The sequence below is a fragment of the Poecilia mexicana genome, unplaced genomic scaffold (assembly GCF_051168715.1).
Source record: "Poecilia mexicana isolate PSO_F unplaced genomic scaffold, ASM5116871v1 scaffold_3, whole genome shotgun sequence".
In the NCBI taxonomy this organism is placed as follows: Eukaryota; Metazoa; Chordata; class Actinopteri; order Cyprinodontiformes; family Poeciliidae; genus Poecilia; species Poecilia mexicana.
Genome location: NW_028263372.1, coordinates 6,911,150 through 6,934,151, shown reverse-complemented (window position 1 = coordinate 6,934,151; position 23,002 = coordinate 6,911,150). Strand labels below are relative to the sequence as shown.

The window sequence follows — 23,002 nt, the reverse complement described above, 5'->3', positions numbered from 1 at the left end:
CAAATGTGCAAATTTCATGTACAAATGATTTTATTCTTGTTTGTACAACACAGTGGAGACACATTTCTATGGAGAGCCATTTCAGCCAAAATTAGGTGAATAAATAAGTAAATAAATAATTGGCTTTTTTATTCCTATTTATTTATTTATTCCCAAGGAAAACAGAAAGTATAAATGAATAAGGAAAATAAGGAAATGGATAAAAAGATAGACCGCAATAAATGCGGGAATAAATAAATAAAATAATTGAATGTATAAATGAATAAATGTAAATAGGAATAACGAAGCCAATTACTGATTTATTTTTCTTTTCTTTTATTTATTTTGGCTGAAATGGGTCTCCATATTTTACTGAGTCTCTGAAGCCAAAACACTTTGAGTCAAGTGACAAGAGGCAGTTATTCAATGATGATTTTTATAATTGTCGAGAAATACAGATGCATGCACATTACATCAATATACAGCATAAAGAAAATAATCATTGTAAACAATTCACCATGGATTTCAATCATAAGAGATGCTGAAGATTCAAATATTCTAAAAATGACACACTGTCAGTTAAATGAATGGCACAGTTAATAGGCAAAGGCAATAAGCATATTAATAACCTTCATTACATCCATATGCTTAAAAGCCTAAAAGGAGTAAAAAGCATAAAAAATGGAATTACAGTGAAAAATCAACTGAGGATAGATAAACACTCAAGCATCATTGTATTTGAAAAGTTTAAGGACAATGTTTCAAAACTGCAGGAAAACATCAAGACTTGAATTAATCTTCATGTGTAAATCTTCAAAACTCGCAGTGATGGAAAAAAAAATCTCACTCCTTCATGATTTGTTATTTTTTTGATGGTCAAACAAATGTAAACATTAGCCAAAGATAACACAAGTAAACACAAAATGAACTGTTGAAATGAAAGTGCTTATTATGAAGGGGAAATATTCACAGCAGCCTGACCCGGTGTGTGAACAGGAGCTGCTGCCTGTAACTAGCTGAGTCATCCTTAACAGGAACATTAAATATCTGCGGTCATCACAGTGTTGTGGAGGATCCAGACAATATCATCACTGTTATAATTATTCTAAGTATGATTTTTAAACTTTGAAAAACTGATATTTTATGCAGACATTTGTTGAGTTTATAAAATTCTTGATTGTTACTCCACCTTTAAGAAAGTTTTCTCTTTTGAGATCAGATAACATGATCAGAGTCACAAGGGCGACCTCTAGAGGTGAGTACAGCATCCAAAAATGTGACTGCTTTTCATAAAACTGCCTTCTCTTGTGACACGAGAAGGCAGAAACCAGTCAATAAACAATAAATCAACTAATTGCACTATCAATTAAAAGGGGCTCAATAATTTTCATTCTGGTGATTAGTATTTTTTGAAGGGTGATTTTGTTTACAGACACATAACAATCCATTTCATTTATGGTTTCGTTTGTGTGTGGTTTTTATTTCCATTTTGTTTTTTGTTTGTGGTTGTTGTGTTTTATTATTATATAATTAAAATATCTTCCAGTTCTTGTCTTACTTACAAAAGTTACTGGTCTCTGAGAGCCAACTTACTTTATTATACCATTATCAACATATCCGTTGAAAATGGTCTCAAAACAATGATATTATCATTTATCGCGATAATTATTGGGACAAGTTATTGTTGACAGGCCTGGTCATTGGAATAGTTTGCCAAACATGTTCTAGTTATAAAATGGCAAAAAAAATATGCCTATTAAATAAGATCAGAACTCATTATTGATCAAGGCAAATCATTTGTTTCATGAATTGTCTGTTAGTTTGTGGTTTGGTTTGCTTGGTTTTAGCTGAGATCTGAATAATTACATATCAGACATGTTCAGACAGTTTAGTAAAATCTGGATGAACATAAACTGGCTTTTTATAATCTGTCAAATCAGACAAAACTGAGCCTGACTTGGTACTGCAGGTGGAAATTAGCATTCTTTGCTTTAACCTGGTACCATGCATCTATTCTTTCAAAGAGTTAATGAAATGTCTTACACTGTCCCTGTGTCAACAACAACAACAAAAAACAGTATAAAGACAAGTTTAGATGGGTTTTGTCAACTTGGAGAAAGTATTTAATCGTGCCCCTTGGGGTTTCCTGAGAGCGTTACTTCATGACTATCGAGTACCGGCCCCCTTCATATGTTCTTTAGATCCCTGTGTCAGAGAAAGGTCTATAATTTGGACTTGGTGTTGAGAGGATCTGTTTCATTGGTCCTAACAATCACTCCATCTTGGAATAAGCAGAAGAGAATGGATGGATGGAAGAAACTTTTTGATTGAAATGTTGCATTTTGTGTTTATGTGTTGTATTTGTCTGATGTATAGATCTGTTTGACGTTCTGAAACATTTCCTTAAGGCAAACAAAAGACCAATGAATCAGTGCTGAATGTCTCTCTGAGTAAGATCCCGTTGGAGATCAGGAGCTTTCAACCTGCGTTGCAGGGCTCGGAGTGGCAGATTGGTTTCCTGAATTCTTCAAATGCAACATAAAGTAAATGAAGATGAAGAAACCTGCAAAACAAAATGAGTAAAAATATGTTCAGATACAAAATAGTTACTGCATTAAATACTTTTTTACTCTGAAAATGCCTCACCTACAAATCCATGTTATTCACTCGCATATAAAAGTTATACACACAGAGTGTCATGCAGTCATTGAAGATTATTTTATTGGAAGTTCAATGCTATGTGCTGCTATGTGTTGGCCGTAACAGAGCAAAGCCATTGTAATAAGTTCAAACCTTGCAGAGAGTTCAGGATGCAGAAGGCGTAGAGGCCCGGAGCAGGAAGCTGCCCCAAAGAGAAGAAGATCAGACCCCAGGACAGGCCCAGCAGAACCATGAGGACCAGCAGGGTCACGATTTCTTTCCGGGCCACACGGCGCTCTCTCTGTCCATGCTGGTTGACCGAACGTTGAGCAAACAAATGTAGCTGGTTATTATACTTATATTAAAAGATGAGTATCAATCAATCGATCAATTGATCGATTTGTCGGTCCGTTGGTCCGTCCGCAGAGTCACCAGACCATCCCAAGTTGCTGGGTTTATAGTTGGCATGTTGAACTGGGCAAAAGACGGCCCATAAAAAAAAAAACATCCCCACTGTACTGAACCTCATTGAAAGCCTCATAGTTATTCCACCAAATATTGATTTCTGAACCCTTTCTGAGTTAAAACTTTAGTATTGTTGTTTCTACATGAATATGAATTCTTTGCATTATTTGAGGTCTGAAAGCACTGCATCTTTTTCATTATTTTGAGCATTTCTCATTGTCTGCAAATAAATACTAAAATTTTTGCTTGGAATTTTGGAGACATGTTATTAGTTCATAGAATAAAAGAACAATGTTCACTTTACTCAAGCATATGCCTATAAAAAGTACAATCAGAGAAACCGATCATTTTGCAGTGGTCCCTTATTTTTTTCCAGAGCTGTATATACTGTACATAAAGTTAGCAACCAGTGTACAGTATAGGGTATATACTGTATATTTTATGGCAAAATGAGCTAATATCAGCTAATGTGATTAATATGATATTGTGTCATGTAGTGTAGTGCTCTGGTCTTGGTCCTGGCTTGGTCTTAGGTTAGCTGGTATTGACTACACTGTCCTCTGCTGTAACTGCATCAGAACACAGCAGGATGGCACATCTCACTGCAGACAAATTGTTGAGTATCACATTGACACTCATTCTGCTGGTAAAAAAAAAAAAAAAAAAATATATATATATATATATATATATATATATATATATATATATATATATATATATATATATATATATATATATATATATATATATATATATATATATATATATATATATATATATATATAATATAGTTCTGCTGTTATTTAACAATTACCTGTTTGGTAAAGTGGGTGCCCACAAACCATTTGATTGTCACTCCAAACATGATCACATTAAAGAGGAACATGATGCTGAACAGCCCCAGGGTGGTCCCCAGCTTCACTCTTTCATCGGTTATATAGCATCTACACAGACAAGAAGCACAGTCACAGAAGAAATTAAATTCTATAAATATGAAAAACAAGTGAATGGAAAAAATGTAGTAATATGTTTACAGACAAAATGCATTTCTTAAATTAAAGAACACACAAAGGTACATGGAAATCATTTTTCAAACAACAAATTTAGTGCTGGACTAGATTTTACTGCACAGGTTCAGTCGTTTACTTTACATTTCAGTTTCATTGGGTCTAGATGACATCACTGGGGTACGGCCATACAAGTTCTTGTCGATGATCACCACCACTGACACAATGACCGCTGGAAGACCTGAAACACAACAACTGGTACCTTAACTTAAGGCTGCAGACATTAAGTTTCAAATTCAGACGATGCCACTCACCCCATCCCACCACGCTGAGTTTCAGCAGGTATCGTCTCACATAGACGTTGAAGACTTTGACCAGAAGAAGGTAGAGGTGGAAGCCCTCCAAGGCCATCCAGGTGAAAGAGGCCAGCAGGGAGTAGTGAAGAAGAAGAGCCACATAGAGACAAAGCTCAGTGGAGGACAACGCTGCTGCCGCCTGACTGGAGAGGAAGTGAACGTTGAGGAGGATCAAAGAAGCTGCCAGGCTGATGTGGATCTTCTTGGAATCGTCTCCTCTGAGTTTTCTGTCAGACACAGAGCACATTCTCAGAAAGAGAGAAATTCTGAATCGGTTTCCTTGTTATAGTCACAAAAAATGTGGTCACATAAAGTGGATGATAAAAAAAAAGACAATGACTAAAATAGAATTTGCATGTGATTGAAGTAAAAGTAAATCAAATAAAGGACATCTGTAACATGTCAAACAGGGGAAAGGAAATGTTTGATCAATCACACTTTATAAAGAATAAAATGATGTGGATGCTGCTAGGAATGTAACCAATCATTTAGGAACACTGTACCTTTTTGTGATGAAGAACAAAACAGTGATGACCAGAGCAAGCAGAGAGATACCACAGCCGATGTAGGTGATGTAGAACAAGATCTCAGCATCTTTGGTTGATAGGTCTGCAGACACCTGAGGAGACAATATACCCTGATATTTTGACATTGATCTGCAGCATTGTTATTTTTATCAGGCATCTCAACAATTATAACATTTCAGAAATTAAATAGTTTTTATCATAGGAACAAAAAAACATTGACAACAACTTTCCTTTTATTATTGTTCGTTTGATTAAAAAATGCCAACATAATTTTGTAAATTATGATAATTTAGTGCAAAGTTGGCATTTTTAATGGACTTCTAATGCAACTTCTAGAGCAACTTTGCATTAAAGTGTCATTATTTACCGAATGACACTTCCTGACAACATTCATAGACATTCATAAAGACTTCTTTAGGTTCATGACAGGTGTTATGTCATGTTTTTGACAGTGTCATGTTAGTCTTATGCACATCACTTCAAATAAAGCGTTACCGGAATTTGAGAAGATATTTGATGTTGACTGACCTGATAAAATGAGAAACCTCTAAATATCATTTTTATCAGGTTGAAGAAATTCATTTACAACATAAAGTCCATTCTTACCAGAAGCACACCAAAGTACGTGAGATGACTGGAGAAACAGGTGATGTGAGTCTCATTATAGTCCGTATGGTCACATTGTGTTGGATTGGTATCTGGTAGATGAGAGACAAAGAAAGAGATTATATCTGTGAGTATGGCTCATCAAGACCTCAGTCAGTTACTGACTAAATTATTAGTAATCTTTTACACTGCTGCTCACCATTTTCTGTGGTATTTAGGTACACACACTTGGGTTCCAGTGTTTCCTACAACACAAATTCCCTGTTTTAGATAACTTTTAAAAGTTTTGTTGGCTCTAGTGGACTTTATTTAAAAGTTGTTAAATGAAGGCCAGGGAAGTGGATAATGAGAGAGGGGGAAGACATGCAGCAAAGGTAATGGGATTGGGAATCGAACCCGTGACAGCCACGTTGAGGACTAAAGCCTCCATACATGGGTCATGCTTTACCCCTTTTCCATCGCCACACCCAGTAAACACTATCGTTTAATAGGAAAATCAAAATGAAGTCTCTATGACTTACAGGCTTCACACAGTAACAATGCAGATTTACAGTTGTGACAATTCAATCAAAGAGAAAACACAGTTACATTTATGTTTGCAGTGATACTGATTGTGATCTTGACTAGTTCCGTAAGTCCAGAAACGTCCATTCCATCGACACTCAGGCCAATGAGTGTGTGCTCATACAGGTTCTCTAAGCCTTTGAAATCATCCTGTAATACAAAATACACTCAATTAATGGCTGTGAATGTTTGTCTTGGACAGATATTAATATTCAAATCTCTATTTCTCTTATTAAAATTCTAACAGCACAATCAATAATCCTTCTACAGTGTTCAGTGACAGCACATCGGCTATAAATGTCACGTTCCCCATGTCAAGCCACTGTGGAACCAGACACAATGTCAGAGACGTCCCACCTGGGCCTAGGAGAAAAAGAACTGGACTGTTGATCAGTGGTTCAGAGTTCTGTTTTCAGATTAAAGCAAATTCTGCATTTCATTTGGAAACCAGGATTTGATCAACTCTGAGATTGTGTTTTAGTGTTTTGTGTAATTTTACTTGTTCTTAGCCTTTGTATTATTAATTTGTGTTGTCATTTACTTTGGTTATTTCTGTTTGATGATCTTGTAGAACACTTTAGTGCAGCTACATACTGTTTGTAAAGATGAATACATTTGACTTGAAGTCCAGTGTTAGTTGAGGTTGCCATGTCATCCGCTGGTTCTGGTTGAACCAGCAACAACTAGCTGGTTATCAACTGGAGACTAAGTTCTAATTTATTTATGAAATCTCTGATTATATATAAAATGCTGAATGGCCTTACATTATTAAAATGTTTGGACCACAAATGAAACATTTCTTATCCAAATTTCAAAATCTACTTTTATTCTTTAAAGTGTGGCAGGTGTAAAAATCTTTTATATAAAACTCAGATTTTGAGGTCTACAACTATGCCAACTACAGCGAACATATTCATAAGATCAAGAGCAAATGTGACCTTCACTGCAAAACCTTTGATACAAAAAAACAGTTCTGCAAACGAACACTTAGTTTGTGTTTTGTTAGTCTTGGGGAACTGGTATGAGAGGTGTAATGTTTCTGACCTCATCTGGAAGCTGAACAGACCAGAATGCGACTGTATCATTTGGTCCAAGGTTCAGCTCTTCAGGCAGGTGAGCTCGCAATTTTCGGTCAGGCAGATCCTCATCTACAGAACCCTGCAACAATGCAGAATATGGAAATAGTTATGACATCATAATAAACTTTAATGAATAAAATTAGGTGCACTTATTCGCAATTCTGTACATTAAAAAATAACACTTGATCCCATACTGAACAATATGTATCCTGACTGATTAAATCACCCTGAAGGGTTCCATCTCCACCACCAGCTTTCTGTAGCAATCAACAGGCTTCTAATACTCATCCAGTTGGATATGAATACTGCTCTTGGCAGAAGCAGTAAAACTGATTTAAAATGATTAACTTCCTGAAATGAAATCTGCTTCTGCTCCAATGCAAAAGTGTAGCTGTAGAATAGGGTGAAGTTTAGAAAGTCCCTTTCAGAAGCTTAAACCTTTCCTGTATTATCCATTCCCCAAAAATTCTTCCTCTTCTTATTTATTTACTCTTTGGTCATTGCATAAAGAATTATGCAAAACCCTAAACCCTAAATATTAGTTAATATTATAAAATAATGTTAATAATAAAATTATGAAGGAAGTCTGTCAGTGAAGCACATCACATGACAATCTCATAACTATACACATCCAAAAAGACTTCTCTACAGAAGTCAATGCTCCACAAAACACCATTTGTACTACTTTCTTTCTTTCCATTAGTTTTCCTTGTGTTGCTATGAATTTGAGTGATAACTTTACAATCAATTCATAGACGGCAGCATCACTTCCTTAAACAGAGCTCTGCTGTGTGACATCTTTGTTCTTCTTCTGCACATACAGAAGAAGAACATGAAAATTGAGCATCAAGACCTGCTGTGTGAATGTAACACATGACTTTCAGGAAACCAGCCCTGAAGGCCCTTGAAGCCCCCTGCACTAATTAATTCATTATTGGAAAGATAAATATGTTTTCATATCAGTTTACTCAACCCCTCCCAAAATCACAGATTCAGAGAATTTCCCTTACCTCAGTGTCACTGAGATACATGTCAAAACCGTTGCGACTAGAGCCAGAAGGCCTATGTAGGACAGCCATAGAACGATTGGCTCTGAAATGTGATGTTTGGTTCACTTTTGTTTTCAGCAAAACATCCTCCAAGGTCTTAATTGCTCTAGTGGATAAAAAAATGAACAAAATCTTACAGCATTGCTGATACAGTTGAAAGATTTACATTAAGCAATTTAGAATGCAACACTTACTTGAGTTTGTTACATGCTTTATTTGTCGCTACCAGACATTGGCTCACAGATTCCATGCAGCATTTGGTCAGACCTGTAGAGTTATTTGTCATATATTACCTTTTTGGGTAATATAAAATATCATACACACACACACACACACACATATATATATATATATATATATATATATATATATGAACACACACACACACATTGTGCATCTTACCTTTAGAGTTCTCATTAGATTTCTTACAAGCCTCTTTGTTTGGGGGACAGGTACCTTGAACAGTTTCCAGCATTTACAGTTTAATGGAACATGTGAAAATTAATTGTCATATATTACTCAACTCATCATACACATATGGTGTGGTAACACTTTATATGAAGGGGGTTGAATAAGACTGACATGACTTAAACTTTACCTTTAATAACATAAAGTTACCTAATTTTTAAAGTGCAATCATTAATTCTTTTATAACAAATTTATATCAGTAATGATTTCTTGGTTAATGTCAAGTTGTCATAACAAAGACATTTTGAATAATTTGAACTTTATATTAAAAGTGTCATAATTTACCGAATGACGCTTTATGACAAGTCATAAATATTCATGAAGGCTTATTCATGTTCATGACAGGTGTTATGTCATGTTTATGACAGTGTCATGACAGTCTTATTCACTCCCCTTCAAATAAAGTGTACACACACACACACACACACACACACACACATAGTGCATCTTACCATTAGATTCCCCATGATATTTCTCACCAGTTATATATATAAGTTATTTTTAAAACACAATATTGCATCTATTACAGAGTACGTCTTACCGGCAGTATAAAGGCACGTAAAACAGAATACGACCCACCAAGTCACCCAGAACTTCATCCTGTGAGGCAAAGATAATCTGTATAAAAGCTTTTTAGGTTTCAAGAACATCCACATCCCAGAACCTTCCACTTCTGTTAGACCATCACTGAGAACACAGTTTCACAAAAAAATCCCATTAGAATTCTCCAAACATTTTATTACACATAAATTAAATTTAAATGTCTTACCTCAAACTACACTGTGAGATTTCTGGATTGAGCAATAAAATGGAGTATATAAATAAGACAGAGTGAAATTTAAAACAAATGTTCCTTTAAGACAAGGAGACAAATGAGCTCACATTGAGTGAAGACAGATTACACAAAATATTATTTAAGAAGCCCTAGAGCATTTACCTTACCCAGTATAAGGTTGTGTGAAATTGTGCTTATGAATTTACCGTGTATACATGGAGCCCATTCAGAAACAAGTATCCTTAAACAGTAAATATCTGGTGATTGTATCAACACATAAACAGCAGGGGAAGCAGCTAGTTCCAGAGGAAGCTTCAGGTTAAAGTGAAAACAAGGAGGAGTTCCTGGTAATGCAGATAGATGCAAATATGTAGATGTTTGATGAACAGGACGGTACTTCAAGTTAGCTTTTGTAATCTAAAAAACTGCCACAGTTGTAGAACAATCATCAACAAAGCCCATAGAGTCTGTTTTATGCTGTACTGGCTATCGTACATGTTGACTGTAATCAGGTATAAAGATTCGACAGTCAGCTGAAACATTGATCCCACATTCAGAAACTCAAAGGGAGTCCTGAAATAAAAGCGAAATGTCGAGTACTTTTTAAAACATCAGAATGGAGACAAATACATCATTGCATTACGTAAACCAAATTGAGGTTCATAAGTCTGTTTTACTGTCTGTGGTACAATAGTTTTTACAGAGTATGACAGTCTGTTGAAGCAAAGTAGGGACCAGCTCGGTGACACATGCTGGGTATGTAGAAGGCAAGACAATGTTTGGAGGTGGTGGCTGTTATGTGCTGGACTCCGTTGATGAGGAGTAGGTGGAGATGAGACTGGGTTGGAGCTGGGTGAAGTGTTACCAGGGCAAGAAACACATTCACTCTACAAAACTAGCTGGAGGAGATTGCTGACAGACCAACTTCTTTTGGGCAGCATGTACAGTTTTGGTCTGAAAGAAGTGTGACTGGCTGAGCTTGTTTTGGTGTGGCAGTGTGGTCTCAAAGTTTCAGTCCATACTGGATAATCTTTTAGTGAAAACAAGCTGGAATTCCTAGACTCATGTCTGGTGTATTTGTATTTTCTAATTAATAAGCAGTTTTAGGGAATTTTAAAGTGGCATAACTAGCCTAATAACTGTTATTTGACAGCACAACACATTGTTTGATTGATGGCAGACACCAGATTAATTATTACAAAATAAGAGGAAAGTCCAGTGCAGGAAACTCAGTGTGCTAGAGAGCTGGAGATTTACACAATTTGTGTAAATTTTGGAGCAATTTCTAAACAACTACAGGTTCCAAGATCATCATTTCAAACTATTTAATGTCAGACATTTATGCTGATGTGCAATCATTTTTTCATGATTGCTACTGGTCAATTAGGCATGTAAAAAGTCTTTGCAGGGCAAAGAATCAACAACTAGTTGTTGCAACCCCTAGTGGAGATATCTGGTAAAGGTGCCAAGGTCAGGAGTTGATCCCAGGGCCACCTCGATGAGGACTAAAGCCTCCGCATACCTGGCATCTACTCTACCCACTATGCCACCCAACCCCCCAGCATACATTTCCAGTAAACCTCATAGTGCAGCATACATTAACATCAAGATAGTGAATTAAATACATCACGTCCAAATGTTAGTAATTGCATAAAATCAAATCTAATCAGGCTCCATGGCTCCAGCAAGTAATTGTTTCTCCATAGTCAAAGGTCCAGACTCTCTGTACGAAGCAAAGTGTAGAACAAGTGGCTGGCTTTTAACCAGGATACTTTGGATCACTCGATTCTAAGTTGTTCTTTATTCCACTTAGATTTCGGTTCTTCCCTTCATCTCTCTCTCTTTCTCCCCCTGTTCTCTGGACTCGCCTCACAGCTGCACCCTGTTTTCTAACTAGTACCAGTCCACTGTGAGGTAATCAAGCTACCAGTAGTTAACCACCTCTCCTTTTCTCATTACTTCATGGATTTTGTCATTAATCATCGTTCCTGGTTTTCCTCAAATGTTTGTAAGCTAGCTCTTATCTTTTTTGTTACTAAGCTTTTTATCACCAGCTTCCTGCCTCGACTGGTCTGCATTTCTGGTCCAACAATCTCTGAAACATAATGTTGAGTATATTAATTGTAACAGTAAAAGCGGATTTAATATTTGTTTAGTTCTGTTACTAGTGTATACAAAGAGGTTTGGAGAAAAGTATAATAGTAGCCTACCTCTGTATGTTGTGGAGACCTTGCTGTTTTCATGAAAAGAATCCAGAGCAAATCTGATGTAACAACACCAAAGCAGAGGGCAGGTGAAATGTTTTAGCTCTGAAGGAAGTTGGATAACATGTATATTATTCTTTTAGGAGAAAGAGGAAGCAGACAAACAAATACTCATTTGTGTTCTCTGCTCGTCTGTCACGAAATCTACTGACACACATTCATAACAAATTACAGTACAAATAAAAGATGTTTTATTGAAGGCAGGTCACCTTCCTGGGAAGAGATCTTTCAAATTATTGGACCAAATAAATCTCCATGAGGCATGACTGTAGCTCTGATTTAAATATTAGGTGGAGTCATGAGGCTGCTGACTTTATGGGACGAAATACGACATGAAACTCTGCTGCTGCTAAGAGCTGAGATTCTTCTGTGGAACTGAAGAGTGCTGGCTGATTCACACCAGGACCGTCTTTTGGTCCATTTGTTTGGTCTGAACCAATAGCTGACTGTCTTATTTTTGCTTGGTGCGATTTGCATTCAAATTTTGCTTCTTTGCAAGCAGACTATAATTTATAAACAAAGCCATACCGGTGATGACCATTGCTCCCATTGGACAGAGATGACAAGGGCCGGGACAAATGGAAATAAAAGAAACAAGCTCTGGATGTTCTGGTTACTGCAGTGTTTTTGTGCACCTTTGTGTTGTTATTACAAACCATCTGTTTGCAAGAGACAACTTGTTCACCTTAGTATTAAATACATTCAGAAATAAATAACGTAGAAGAAATTGTTCTCAACAAGTTACACACACTGTATCCCACTGATGACAACTCTATTGTTATCATCGCTCTGAGAGAACCACAGGAAGTGGCATGTTTACTTTTTGCAGTGCAAATATACAAAAAATATATTTTTTATTTGTTTGTAAGGACAAGCAACCATGAGGCCAAACGCAGAGAACAGAAAATCACAATGTTTACCATAGTTTATGATTTACAACACATTGCTGTTCAGTCTGTGTTTTGTGGCAGACATGTTCCTGATTCACATCATGTTACTGTTACAAGTCTCTGAATGACAAGTCCATTTGTTCTAGAGTTTCTTTTCTCCTTTGGAGATGAAGTTAAAGGGTCTATGTCTCCATGTTGTGGATGAAGTTTATTGTATTCATACAAAAAATACATATTTAACCCAATTTGCTGGAAGAGTGTATTGATGTTCGGCTTACTCTGCAAACTTCACTGGATTTGTTTTATCTGTAAAACTTTTTATTTTCTCAATTCTGAACATCTTCAGTAAAACCTCTATTTCAATAACATGTTCCTCTGGTTTTGTGCGTAGTCAATAGAAACATTTGTATTAAAGCTGTAATCCTTCCTACAGCTTTGGTTTCCTCTCCTTTGTTATGTTAATCTTGATATTTGACATATTTTATGTTCCTCTTCCCAGTAAAACTTTAAAAAAAGGCTTGAAATGAGTCAGTGGTGGAGCAGGAGCAGGATATGCAGCTTTCCCGTCTGTGATTCCTCCTCATTTCCTGCTCCTCTTTCCACCCAGCTGCTAAAGACTGACAACCACTAGGGCAAGAAAATCTTTACAAAATGGACTGGAAGTGGAGGCAAGTGCTAGTTTAGTAACTCCTGATGTATTTAACTAACATATTTCCACATAGTTCCACTTGATCAAGTCCAGAGGTGACAAAGTGCCCAAAGATTTTATTCAAGTAAGAGTAGCAACTACTTATTTAGTAACATTTTAACCCTAGTAAAAGGAAAAAGTAGCCGTTCAAAAGTTACTTGAGTACGAGTGAAAAAGTGTTTGGTAAAAAGTCTAAAGTACTTAGTAACTGATAAAGAAAAATTAACCATTCAATATTTAAAAAGTACATCATCAGACAGACCAAAATATAAAGTTATGTGGAAATGCTGGTATTATAAAGACCAAAATAATTCATACCAATAACAATTATTAAATAAAATCTGGCAAAATATTTTTGTCATCAGTGGTGAGTTTGTAGTGGCGACAATGAACGCTGAGACCCAGATGATGGTGATGATGATGAAGATGATTTAATAAAGAGAGCTCAAACACAGTCCAACACAGGCGGCACGGCAGAGAGTTTAGCACACAGCTAATTATCAGTAGCAACTGAAAACTGAGGACTGAATGAAAGAGCTAACCAACACAGGACGACTGTGACGGCAGGCAGACAAATGACATTCAACGAGGATCCAACAAGAGACAAAGACAACAGGTGGGTTTAAATACACAGGGAGGGTAATCAGGAAAACTAGACACAGCTGGGATCAATCAACAGGGAGGACAGGACATCACAGAGACTCACAGGGAACAGGATCACAATAAACACATAAAAACCCAAAAATAAACAGAAAACTGAAACCCTAACAATTTTTTTCCAAATCAATTTAAAAAACCAAACAAACAACAAAAACACTAACAGAAATTGTAGGTGTGTGTCTGGCAAATTTTTGGTTAAAACATGTTTGTTCTTCAATCAGAGAAGTTGCTCACTGTGGGCAGAGAATCCAGACATTTTACTCTAGTAAGAGTAGAGATACTTCATAATAAAATAACTTGAGTAAAAGTCAAAAGTACAGTGTAGTAAAAATACCCCTAAAAGTACACTTTTTTCCAAAAATTCACTCATTAAATGTAACTAGTTACTATCTGATTCTGTTGTTAATGTTTGGTGCGCCATGTTTTCTGCTTTTGCCCCTTCACTCAGCACACAGACCCAGCAGCTGACACACAGAATTCCTCATGTGCGTGTGTGGTTCATTCAGAGCATTTAAAAACATGGTGGTCCAGATTCTACCTCATCTCTCCTCATGAAGATCCTGTCACTGGAGAGCTGGCTGGGCCCTCAACAACCAAGCTTGTTGCTAGTGTTTTAAAAATGTTTATATATTTTCAAGAAATTAATAAAGCCTGAATATGATTTATTTATATGAAGACTTAAAAAAATTAAGGTATTCCTGTGCAAAACACTGTGATGTATTATTAAAATGAAGGTTTTGATTATTTTTCTTTTATCTTTTTGAAAATATCATCATCTGCAAAGAATGCTTCAATGCACATTATTTTCTTTAAAAACACAATCCAAGGTATTTTTATCGTACAAACAGTGCAAACATTTCCTTTGTGACTTCAGGATTTAGTGCTGAACGTTTCAGAGCTCGGCTTGAAGGCTGACGCTTTGATCTTCTTCATCGACAAGACAAAATAAATGAGGATGAAGACACCTGCAAAAACAAAAATAAAACATAAAAAGTTAACAAACAGAACAAATCTCTGCTCTGAAAATGTTTCCACTGATTTGTGTGAAAAGGGTTACAAATGAAGAAGAGAAAAGCTTTATTTTGCTAGATTTTGTTTTTTCTCTCATCATGTTGCAATAAGTTCTTCAGACCTTGCAAGGAGTTGATAATGCAGAATACGTAGAGGCCAGGAGTGGTCAGCTGGCCGAATGAGAAGAAGATCAGACCCCAGGTGAGTCCCAGCAGGACCATCAGAACCAGCAGGGTGAAAACTTCTCGCTTGGCTTTGCTTTTCTTATTCGGCGCAGTCTGATTCAACAAAAATGAAACGAAACACAGGCTGGAGGGCACCGCTTATCCACAAAAAGCAGCCAAAGTAAACTCACCAGCATGTTGAATTCACATCCAATTCAGACCTAACATTTGGAAGCAGCTTTAAGTTTTTTTTTTTTTTTTTTTTTTTTTTTTTTTAATTTTTAATTGTACAAATTCTATTTTCAGATTTTGCTTTCAATCCCAAATTTGATTTTTCAAATTTAGTATTGGATACACATTACTGTGCCAAATCCTTGTGGAATAAAAATCAGCAAATGAAAAGACGACAGGAGTTTTAGGGTTGAAGGATTTGCAAATTAAGTGCAAAATAAAAAGAAAATGAATCACGTGTTGCATATGTGACGTTATGCTGAAATGATGGTCAAACCAGCGAAGTTTACTTTGTAAAAAGCAAGAGAAGACAAGACTGCTACCTGGTAACTGCAGCAAAAATCTATTCTAAAAAGGGACTCTAAAATAATCCTGATTATTTTGTATACCAATAAAAATATGATCTACTTTGGACAAATCTGACATTGCCTTAAAATATTTTGACCAAAATTTTCTGCTAATATTTTTAGAAAATCTGAAAAAAGTGTGATTATACCTGTTTGCTAAGTTTGTCACACATTAGCCATTTTGCGATCCCTCCAAACATGATGCCATTAAAGATGAACACCATGCTGAACAGGCCCAGTGTGGTACCCATCTTCACTTTGTCATCGGTGATGTAGCATCTAAAGCACAGACAGCAATTCATCGTGTTATGGAAAGGAAATAAAATCTGCAACAGAAACGGGACTGAAAACATCTGTAATAAACTTTGAATACGCTTTAGCCAAGTCAACTGTATGTCTGGTTCTTTTATTAAATAATGCGAAACATATAAGGTGAGAGTTGTACGGAAGAGGATTAGGGCCACTGAAAAAAAAAAATTCAAATTTTTTCTCAAATCTTGATTTTTTTTCATTAAAATTTTGATGTCAGCCTTAGAATTTTGACTGTAATCTCTTAAGATCAAGAGTCAGACTTCTGAGAAAAAAATTCAGAATTTTTTTCTATAATTTCTGGCATCAAGTCAGAATACTAAGATTAATGTCAGAATTGTGAAAAAAAAAAAGTCTGATTTATTTATTTACTGCAGTGGCACTTATCCTCGTGCAGAACAGGAAGTGGTCTAAATGTGCTTGTGTGTCTGTGTTTTTCTTACACTGCGGTCTCATTAGGCCTAGACGGGTCCAGTGTGGCACGACCGTACATGTTGTGATCAATGATCACCACTACTGTCACAATGACCGCTGGAAGACCTGAAACACACCAGTTGACACCTTCATTTAAACCTGCAGACATTTAATGTCCAGTCTCAGACGATGCCACTCACCCCATCCCACCACGCTGAGTTTCAGCAGGTATCTCTTCACATAGACGTTGAAGACTTTGACCAATAGGATATAGAGGTGGAAGCCCTCCAAGGCCATCCAGGTCACAGAGGCCAGCAGGGAGTAGTGAAGAAGAAGAGCCACGTAACGGCAAAGCGTGGTGGAGGACGACGCTGCCGCCGCCTGGCTGGGCAGGAAGTGAACGTTGAGGAGGATCAGAGCGACTGCCAGGCTGATGTGGATCTTCTTGGAATCGTCTCCTCTGAGTTTTCTGTCAGACACAGAAGACGAGGTCAGATGTAGATGACAACTTTTGCTCAGACTCCATGCTGCTCACACCGTGTCACAGAAAATCCAGGTGTCACGAAAAGGAGCAGGACCGGCAGAGTGGACGACTAATCGAGAGACCAGAGAAAAAATAACAGAACTAGAAGAAAAGGTAAATAAGACCTGGAGTCGATGTGGGCAAAGAGAAGAACTCCACTACCTGTCTGCGATGAAGAGCAAAACGGCGATGACCAGAGCGGTCAGAGAAATGCTGCAGCCGATGTAGGAAATGTAGGACAGGATCACCTCGTCTTCAGGGGAGAGATCTGCAGACACCTGTGTGAAATTGACAGCATTGCTTTACAAACTGGTGTTGTGGCATATCATGACACAATTTTAAAAAATGAAATTGACTTTACAAACTGTGAAGCACTATAAAACTAGAATTGTTAATACTTTTTGTTGTAAGCATGTCTTTTATGTTATATACTAGTGTGAAGATAAAAAAGTCCTCTTGGAGAGTTATTTACTTTCATAGTTCAATAGAATGTGATGCAGAAGTTATAGTGATGCATAAATGTCTTTTTGTTTTTTTGTTGTTTTTTTTACAATATTTTTGGTCACAATGACATGACATTCTATAAGTTTAGGCTTAGTTTGGTTCCAGCTGTTTGGTTACCCTAAGCAGAAATATGAGTCAGTTCGAAGCTGTGCCTTTTACTGAGTACCTGACAGAATAAAGCACTGATCTTTGCTGTTTCTGGTTCACTGAACTGTCCCAAATACACACAGAGAGAAATTTGTGTGTTAAAAAGTACAAGTTCTCAATTACAAAAGTAAACATGCAGTTTTGTCATCAATGAATAGATACTTTAGCATAAAAAAGCCCAATAGCATTATAAATAATTTAGCCTCTCTACTTACTCCAACCTGCTTTCCCATGGATGAAACAGCAGGTAAAGCAAGTTACCTACTGTCAGCAGACGTTTACTTATTGCCACCATTTGTTCAATCGGCGCTCAGTGGCGTCACTTTGCTCTGACACCAGGTAGCGTTTGTCAGACACCTGCAGCCGACTGTTAGTGCCTCATGGACACATGAATCACATGGACTGGAGACAGGAGTGTGACTCCTCTTTTTCTCAAGCAAATGTATTACTTTGGTATCACTAATGTCTGTTAATATGCTTTACACTTTTGTTATTTTAAATATGTTCTTATTTTCATATTTATGATCATTTTTCATGAGCCAGATTTTTTTGCTTCTCCACACACACTGCATGATCCAAGTGGGCGGAGCATAACAACGGGTTACATATTTCACAGTTCATTAAATGGCTTCATTAGTTTATTTCTTCTTCTTCAATAGATACTCATCTTTTAGAAGTGACCTTTAAAAAGTAATTTTGGTAACACTTTGTGTGCATACTACCATGATAATGTCACTAACATGATATAACACCAGTTTTGAACATGAAGGAGTCTTCATGAATGTCTATGACAAACAGGTGTGTTTTTAATGTTCCATAGTATGCCTGGAAATGCCAAACAATGGGAAAAATGCCCTCAGAAATGACTGAAGCTGTCAATTCACAAGTAATTAAAATGTGTTTAAGTCTGTGGGTTAAACACATTTGGGGTTGGAGAAAATCTGCAATAAATTCAAACTTGTGCACCCAAGGCTATTGAAACGATCTAACTGAAGTTGTGTGGTACTCCTGAAAGCAAACTTGTGCATGTATGTAAAATTCTGACCTCAATGTTTTAACATTCTCCTGATGTTATAGAAAGACAAGATGAAGTTTAAACTAAAAGCTGGTCTTACCATCAGCACACCAAAGTATGTGAGATGATCACAGGAGCAGGTGATGTGATTCTGATCCCACTTTGTCTCACAGCCTGAAGTGCCGAAGTCTGAGAGAGAGAGAGAGAGAAAGAGAGAGATAGAGAGGAAGAGAGAAAGAGAAAAGCTGTATTGTTCTTTAGATTTCCGTTATGTTTCTGCATATCAAAGCGGTGTTACTTTGGATACTCACTTTTCTCTCTGGTGTTCAGGAACACACACTGGGGCTTCATTGTTTTCTAGAGAGAAAACAACATTCCTTGTTTAACATCTAATTGGTGAATTCTATCCATCAGTGACAACATAAAACAGACTTCACAGTCTTACAGAAAACTGAAACTATAATCATTCTTACATCTATGCTTGTTTCTGTGTTTATGGTGAAGCTGACTCGGTCCTGAAGTCCTGAAACGCTCCTGCCCCTGACACTCAGGCCAATAAGCCGACGGTCATACAGTTCATCTGAGCGCTCCAGAGCCGTCTGCCAAACAAAACACACTCTGCTGAATTCAACGTTTTTCAAGTGAGAGAATTAGAAAACTTGTGTCTCCTAATGATGTTCGTTTACAGTAGCATTTCAATTTTAGCAGTTATTCACACAAACAGTAGCACAATATCCTTAATTACACTGATATGGCAATGTAATAATATCACGTATGACTAAATCTACTTTTTAATTATGCAATGTAACATCAAGATGCAATGTTGTTAGGTTCTGGTTTACCCTTCCTGTTACAAATGTCCTGTTTAACAGAAAACACTTGATTTCAGCTGATTTGCCATTTTCATTCATTTATGAAACAAAGGTGAAAATTTAGAGAATCACTCTGTATTACAAAATCTAACATTCTTCCTGTCTGAGCATCATTTACAATAACCCACCTGTGGCCAACATAAATTGAAAGAGCATGTCTCAGAAATATTATTTTAACTATGGCATTCTGACATCTAGGTTGAGTCTTTTTTTATTTATTTATTTTTTAAACACACATTGTCATTTGAAACTCCGTAGCAAGACTGTGGTCTTCTACAACCGTCACAAAACTGAACTGGACAGTTAAACCAGGATACGGCTCATCGAAGTGAACAGAGTGATGGAAACAGGATGGACGGCGGCGTCACTGACCTCATTAGGTAACTGGATCATGCAGAACACAATAGTATTGTTCTGGCCAGCATTGAGCTCACTTGGAAGGCGAACTCTCAATTTGCTGTTTGAAACATCTGAATCTGTCATTACCTACAAAGGAGCCAGAAAGAGAAAGAACAGAACAGAGGAAGATAAATACAGTTTGAACTGCAGTAGGTAAAAAATAAATAAATAAATAAATAAATAGAACTGCAGGCAGTTGTCAACGGGTTCCAAGCCCCAGGAACGCCGCAAGGAATTTTGGGTCTCATGACAAACAATAAAATTTGCCCCCCTTCCTTCTCCCCCATGCAGCTACGTTCACCAAGTCTTGAGTCTGTCTGACCCAACAGAAGCTTTACATGACCAACTTTAAGGTCTTGCAACTTTCTTGCTTTCTTTGGTCTAATACTGATAACAGCACAGTATTTACTGCTGGTGAAATATCCATGCAAAGGTCTGCATACAGTATCCAATTCACTATTCGAAGTAAAACTAAAATCAGACTAAAAAATCTAAGGGTCAAATCTTAGTCTCTATTTTCTTATTACGAAAACATTATATATTAAAATAAAAAATAAAAAAATGTAATTTTACCACCATTCCAAAACATGTAACAGGCTGTCACCTTTTTGTCACTGGCTGAAATGTGAAGACCTTTAAAGTCACCAGTGGGTCTGTGCAGTAAAGCCACCATGTTGTCCTGGTATAAGGCTGCTGAATTATTAGTGAACTCAGTTTTCTCCAGAGCTTCCTGTAGGACTCCAAGGGCTCTTGTGAAAAATCATATGCGGATAAATTGACCAACCAAATCAACACCTTGTTATTAATACACAAATTCAGATGATCTGTATGATAAAAAAGATTAAAATATTCACTTGACAATGCCGTTATGGGGAACATTATGCAGTAGTAACATGAAGGTTTCCATGCAGCAGCTTGAATGATCAGGGTCGTTCTGTTCTGAAGATTTAATTAATACATAGTTTATATGAGAAAATGGAAAACAGAAAATAATCTTCCTTCTGGTACCTGTTGATGTTCACGTACCTGGATCAGAAGGCTGTTCGCAGTTTAAATAGTCTAATGCTTTACAACAACCTGGAGATAGGGAATGTTTTTTGGCTGCACTGCCATTTGTTTCCACATTGTGATGAAACATGAAAGACGAGATCAGCCAGCAGAGAGTCCAACGCCTCATTCTGTGAGACAGAGACAACATTCAGCTCACAGCAGCTGCTTGTGGTTAGAGTCGCTGTGTTAATGAACACCAGTGCAGAGAACAATTAGTAATGAAACCAAATATAACATTTGTACTTGTTTTTTTTTTTTTTGTCTCAAAGTCTGCACAAGTTCTTACACCAAACTAAACTTTACTGTGTCTTTTTTAAATTAGTTACAAACATTGATGTAATTATGCAGCCAGAAATTTGCATACGTCAGATAAAAAGACAGAAACAGTCTTTTTCTCACAGTTGAAAGCTAAATCAGACAAAACTTGTCAAGTTTTAGGTCAGTCAGAAATACCCAAATTATTTCTGTTTGCTAAATGAGGATATGTCAGAAATAAGGTTGAGTGATGTGCTACACTGATTCAGACATATTCCTCAGTGATATATTCACGCAGGTGGTGACATTTGACTTTTTTTTAGTGCAACAATGTAAACAAGCAAAAAAAAAAAAAAACTGAAAATAAGGCTTAAAAACATCATGCGGTGTGTAATTATTCTATATAATGAGCTTTACTCAGTGAACTGAGTTATTGAAAGAAGGAAACTTTTGAATACCCCAACTCATTTAGTCTTTATAAGGCCTGCTTAACAGTAAAACACAGTGAGGTAAACTTGAGTTCACTTTCAGTCCCACCCATTAAAACAACATCATTTATGTTGTTTTGTTGTTATGATGTTGTGTTGACCCACAACATCATTTATGTTGTTTTAATTAGAATTTATTTAAAACTTCTGCTGCTGTTGGAAGCTTCACCTGTTTCTGGGATGAGCAAAGACAGCAGTGTTTCAGGATCCAAACAACTGGTCAGCACGATCATTTTCTAAATATAAAATGTTTAAAAATCTTAAATCTTATGGTTAAACCTTAACCTGCATCGCTAAACACAAAATTAAAATTGAATAAAATAAATTGTTTTTTTTTTTATGAAATCTTTCTTTTCAGTGAGTTAGTTTGAGCTTCTACACAGTTTTTATTTCTGTGCACCTTGTTAAATAAAACACAGGTTCTGTTTTGGTCTGACTTCGATGCAACCAGCTTAAATAAGAAATGTGAAGAAAATCATATCCTACCTGCAGTAATGCGTCTGCTCCATGACCAGGTGGTACATGAAGATACAACTGGTGTGACAGCAGGAGACCAACCTTCGCTTGAAACCAGTTAAAAATAACATGTAAATGAGACTCCAGAGAAAAACAGGAAGCATCCAGACAGATCTGTGTCTGTTCTGAATCATTGCAATAAAGAAAAATGTGTGTGTAAAGATAATTGTTTGCATCAAAGACAATCAGATACCAGAATTTTGACAGCTTTGCACATTTATTTAACCTCATTATTTTGAGCAGCTATTTGTTGGTCTATTTAACAAAACTAAATCATGTGCTTGTGAAGATGCTAAAAGGTTTGAGGTTTTAACTTTTAACTTTATGTTCACTTCCTGTCTGGTTCACAATAACTGACTCGGTGTTTGAAGCGTTTGCCAGCACATGTGCAGCTCTGAAGACAGAATCATCAGTTCACTACAACCTTTGAGAAATCCAAAACTCAGAAAGAAAAACTTCAATGCAAAGTTTAAATGTATGATTTCCAGTCCAGGGTTTTTATGGGTTTAAAATGCAAACTGCTGTAATACTTCTTAAAAGCACAGATCTACGTCAATTTCCTGAGGCTTTCTTTGGAACAAATGGGATGGAAACCCATTTGAAGAGGGATGAGTGATCACGCAAATGAGATTTGCAGTGAGAACAAAGCCGTGTCTGTGCTTCTACCAAAAAGGTGATGTCTTTTATCCAAATAGCATGAAACCAAAACTAACCTGTTTTTTTTGTTTGTTTGTTTGTAT

General features: G+C 36.6%; 2 protein-coding genes across 2 annotated transcripts; both read right to left on the bottom strand.

Moving 5' to 3' along the window:
* Positions 1-298: 298 nt before the first annotated feature.
* On the bottom strand, positions 299-11,820 carry LOC106908484 (adhesion G protein-coupled receptor G2-like). Its single transcript, XM_088004110.1, has 15 exons — positions 11,726-11,820; positions 9,282-9,340; positions 8,675-8,728; positions 8,467-8,539; positions 8,234-8,378; positions 7,189-7,302; positions 6,169-6,294; positions 5,780-5,825; positions 5,581-5,672; positions 4,951-5,066; positions 4,406-4,674; positions 4,236-4,332; positions 3,899-4,028; positions 2,773-2,929; positions 299-2,542 (listed from the first exon to the last, which is right to left on the bottom strand). Exons 2-15 carry the CDS (start codon positions 9,337-9,339, stop codon positions 2,448-2,450), a joined length of 1,572 nt encoding a protein of 523 aa, XP_087860236.1. The 5' UTR covers position 9,340; positions 11,726-11,820; the 3' UTR covers positions 299-2,447.
* Positions 11,821-13,801: 1,981 nt separating this feature from the next.
* Positions 13,802-21,130, bottom strand: LOC106904429 (adhesion G protein-coupled receptor G1-like). The gene is made up of 13 exons (XM_088004112.1): positions 20,980-21,130; positions 20,808-20,892; positions 20,558-20,702; positions 19,927-20,040; positions 19,156-19,281; positions 18,994-19,039; positions 18,783-18,871; positions 17,179-17,294; positions 16,694-16,962; positions 16,523-16,619; positions 15,920-16,049; positions 15,150-15,306; positions 13,802-14,982 (listed from the first exon to the last, which is right to left on the bottom strand). The coding sequence occupies exons 1-13, from the start codon at positions 21,128-21,130 to the stop codon at positions 14,888-14,890; spliced, it is 1,620 nt and encodes a 539-aa protein (XP_087860238.1). The 3' UTR covers positions 13,802-14,887.
* Between the last annotated feature and the right edge of the window lie 1,872 nt (positions 21,131-23,002).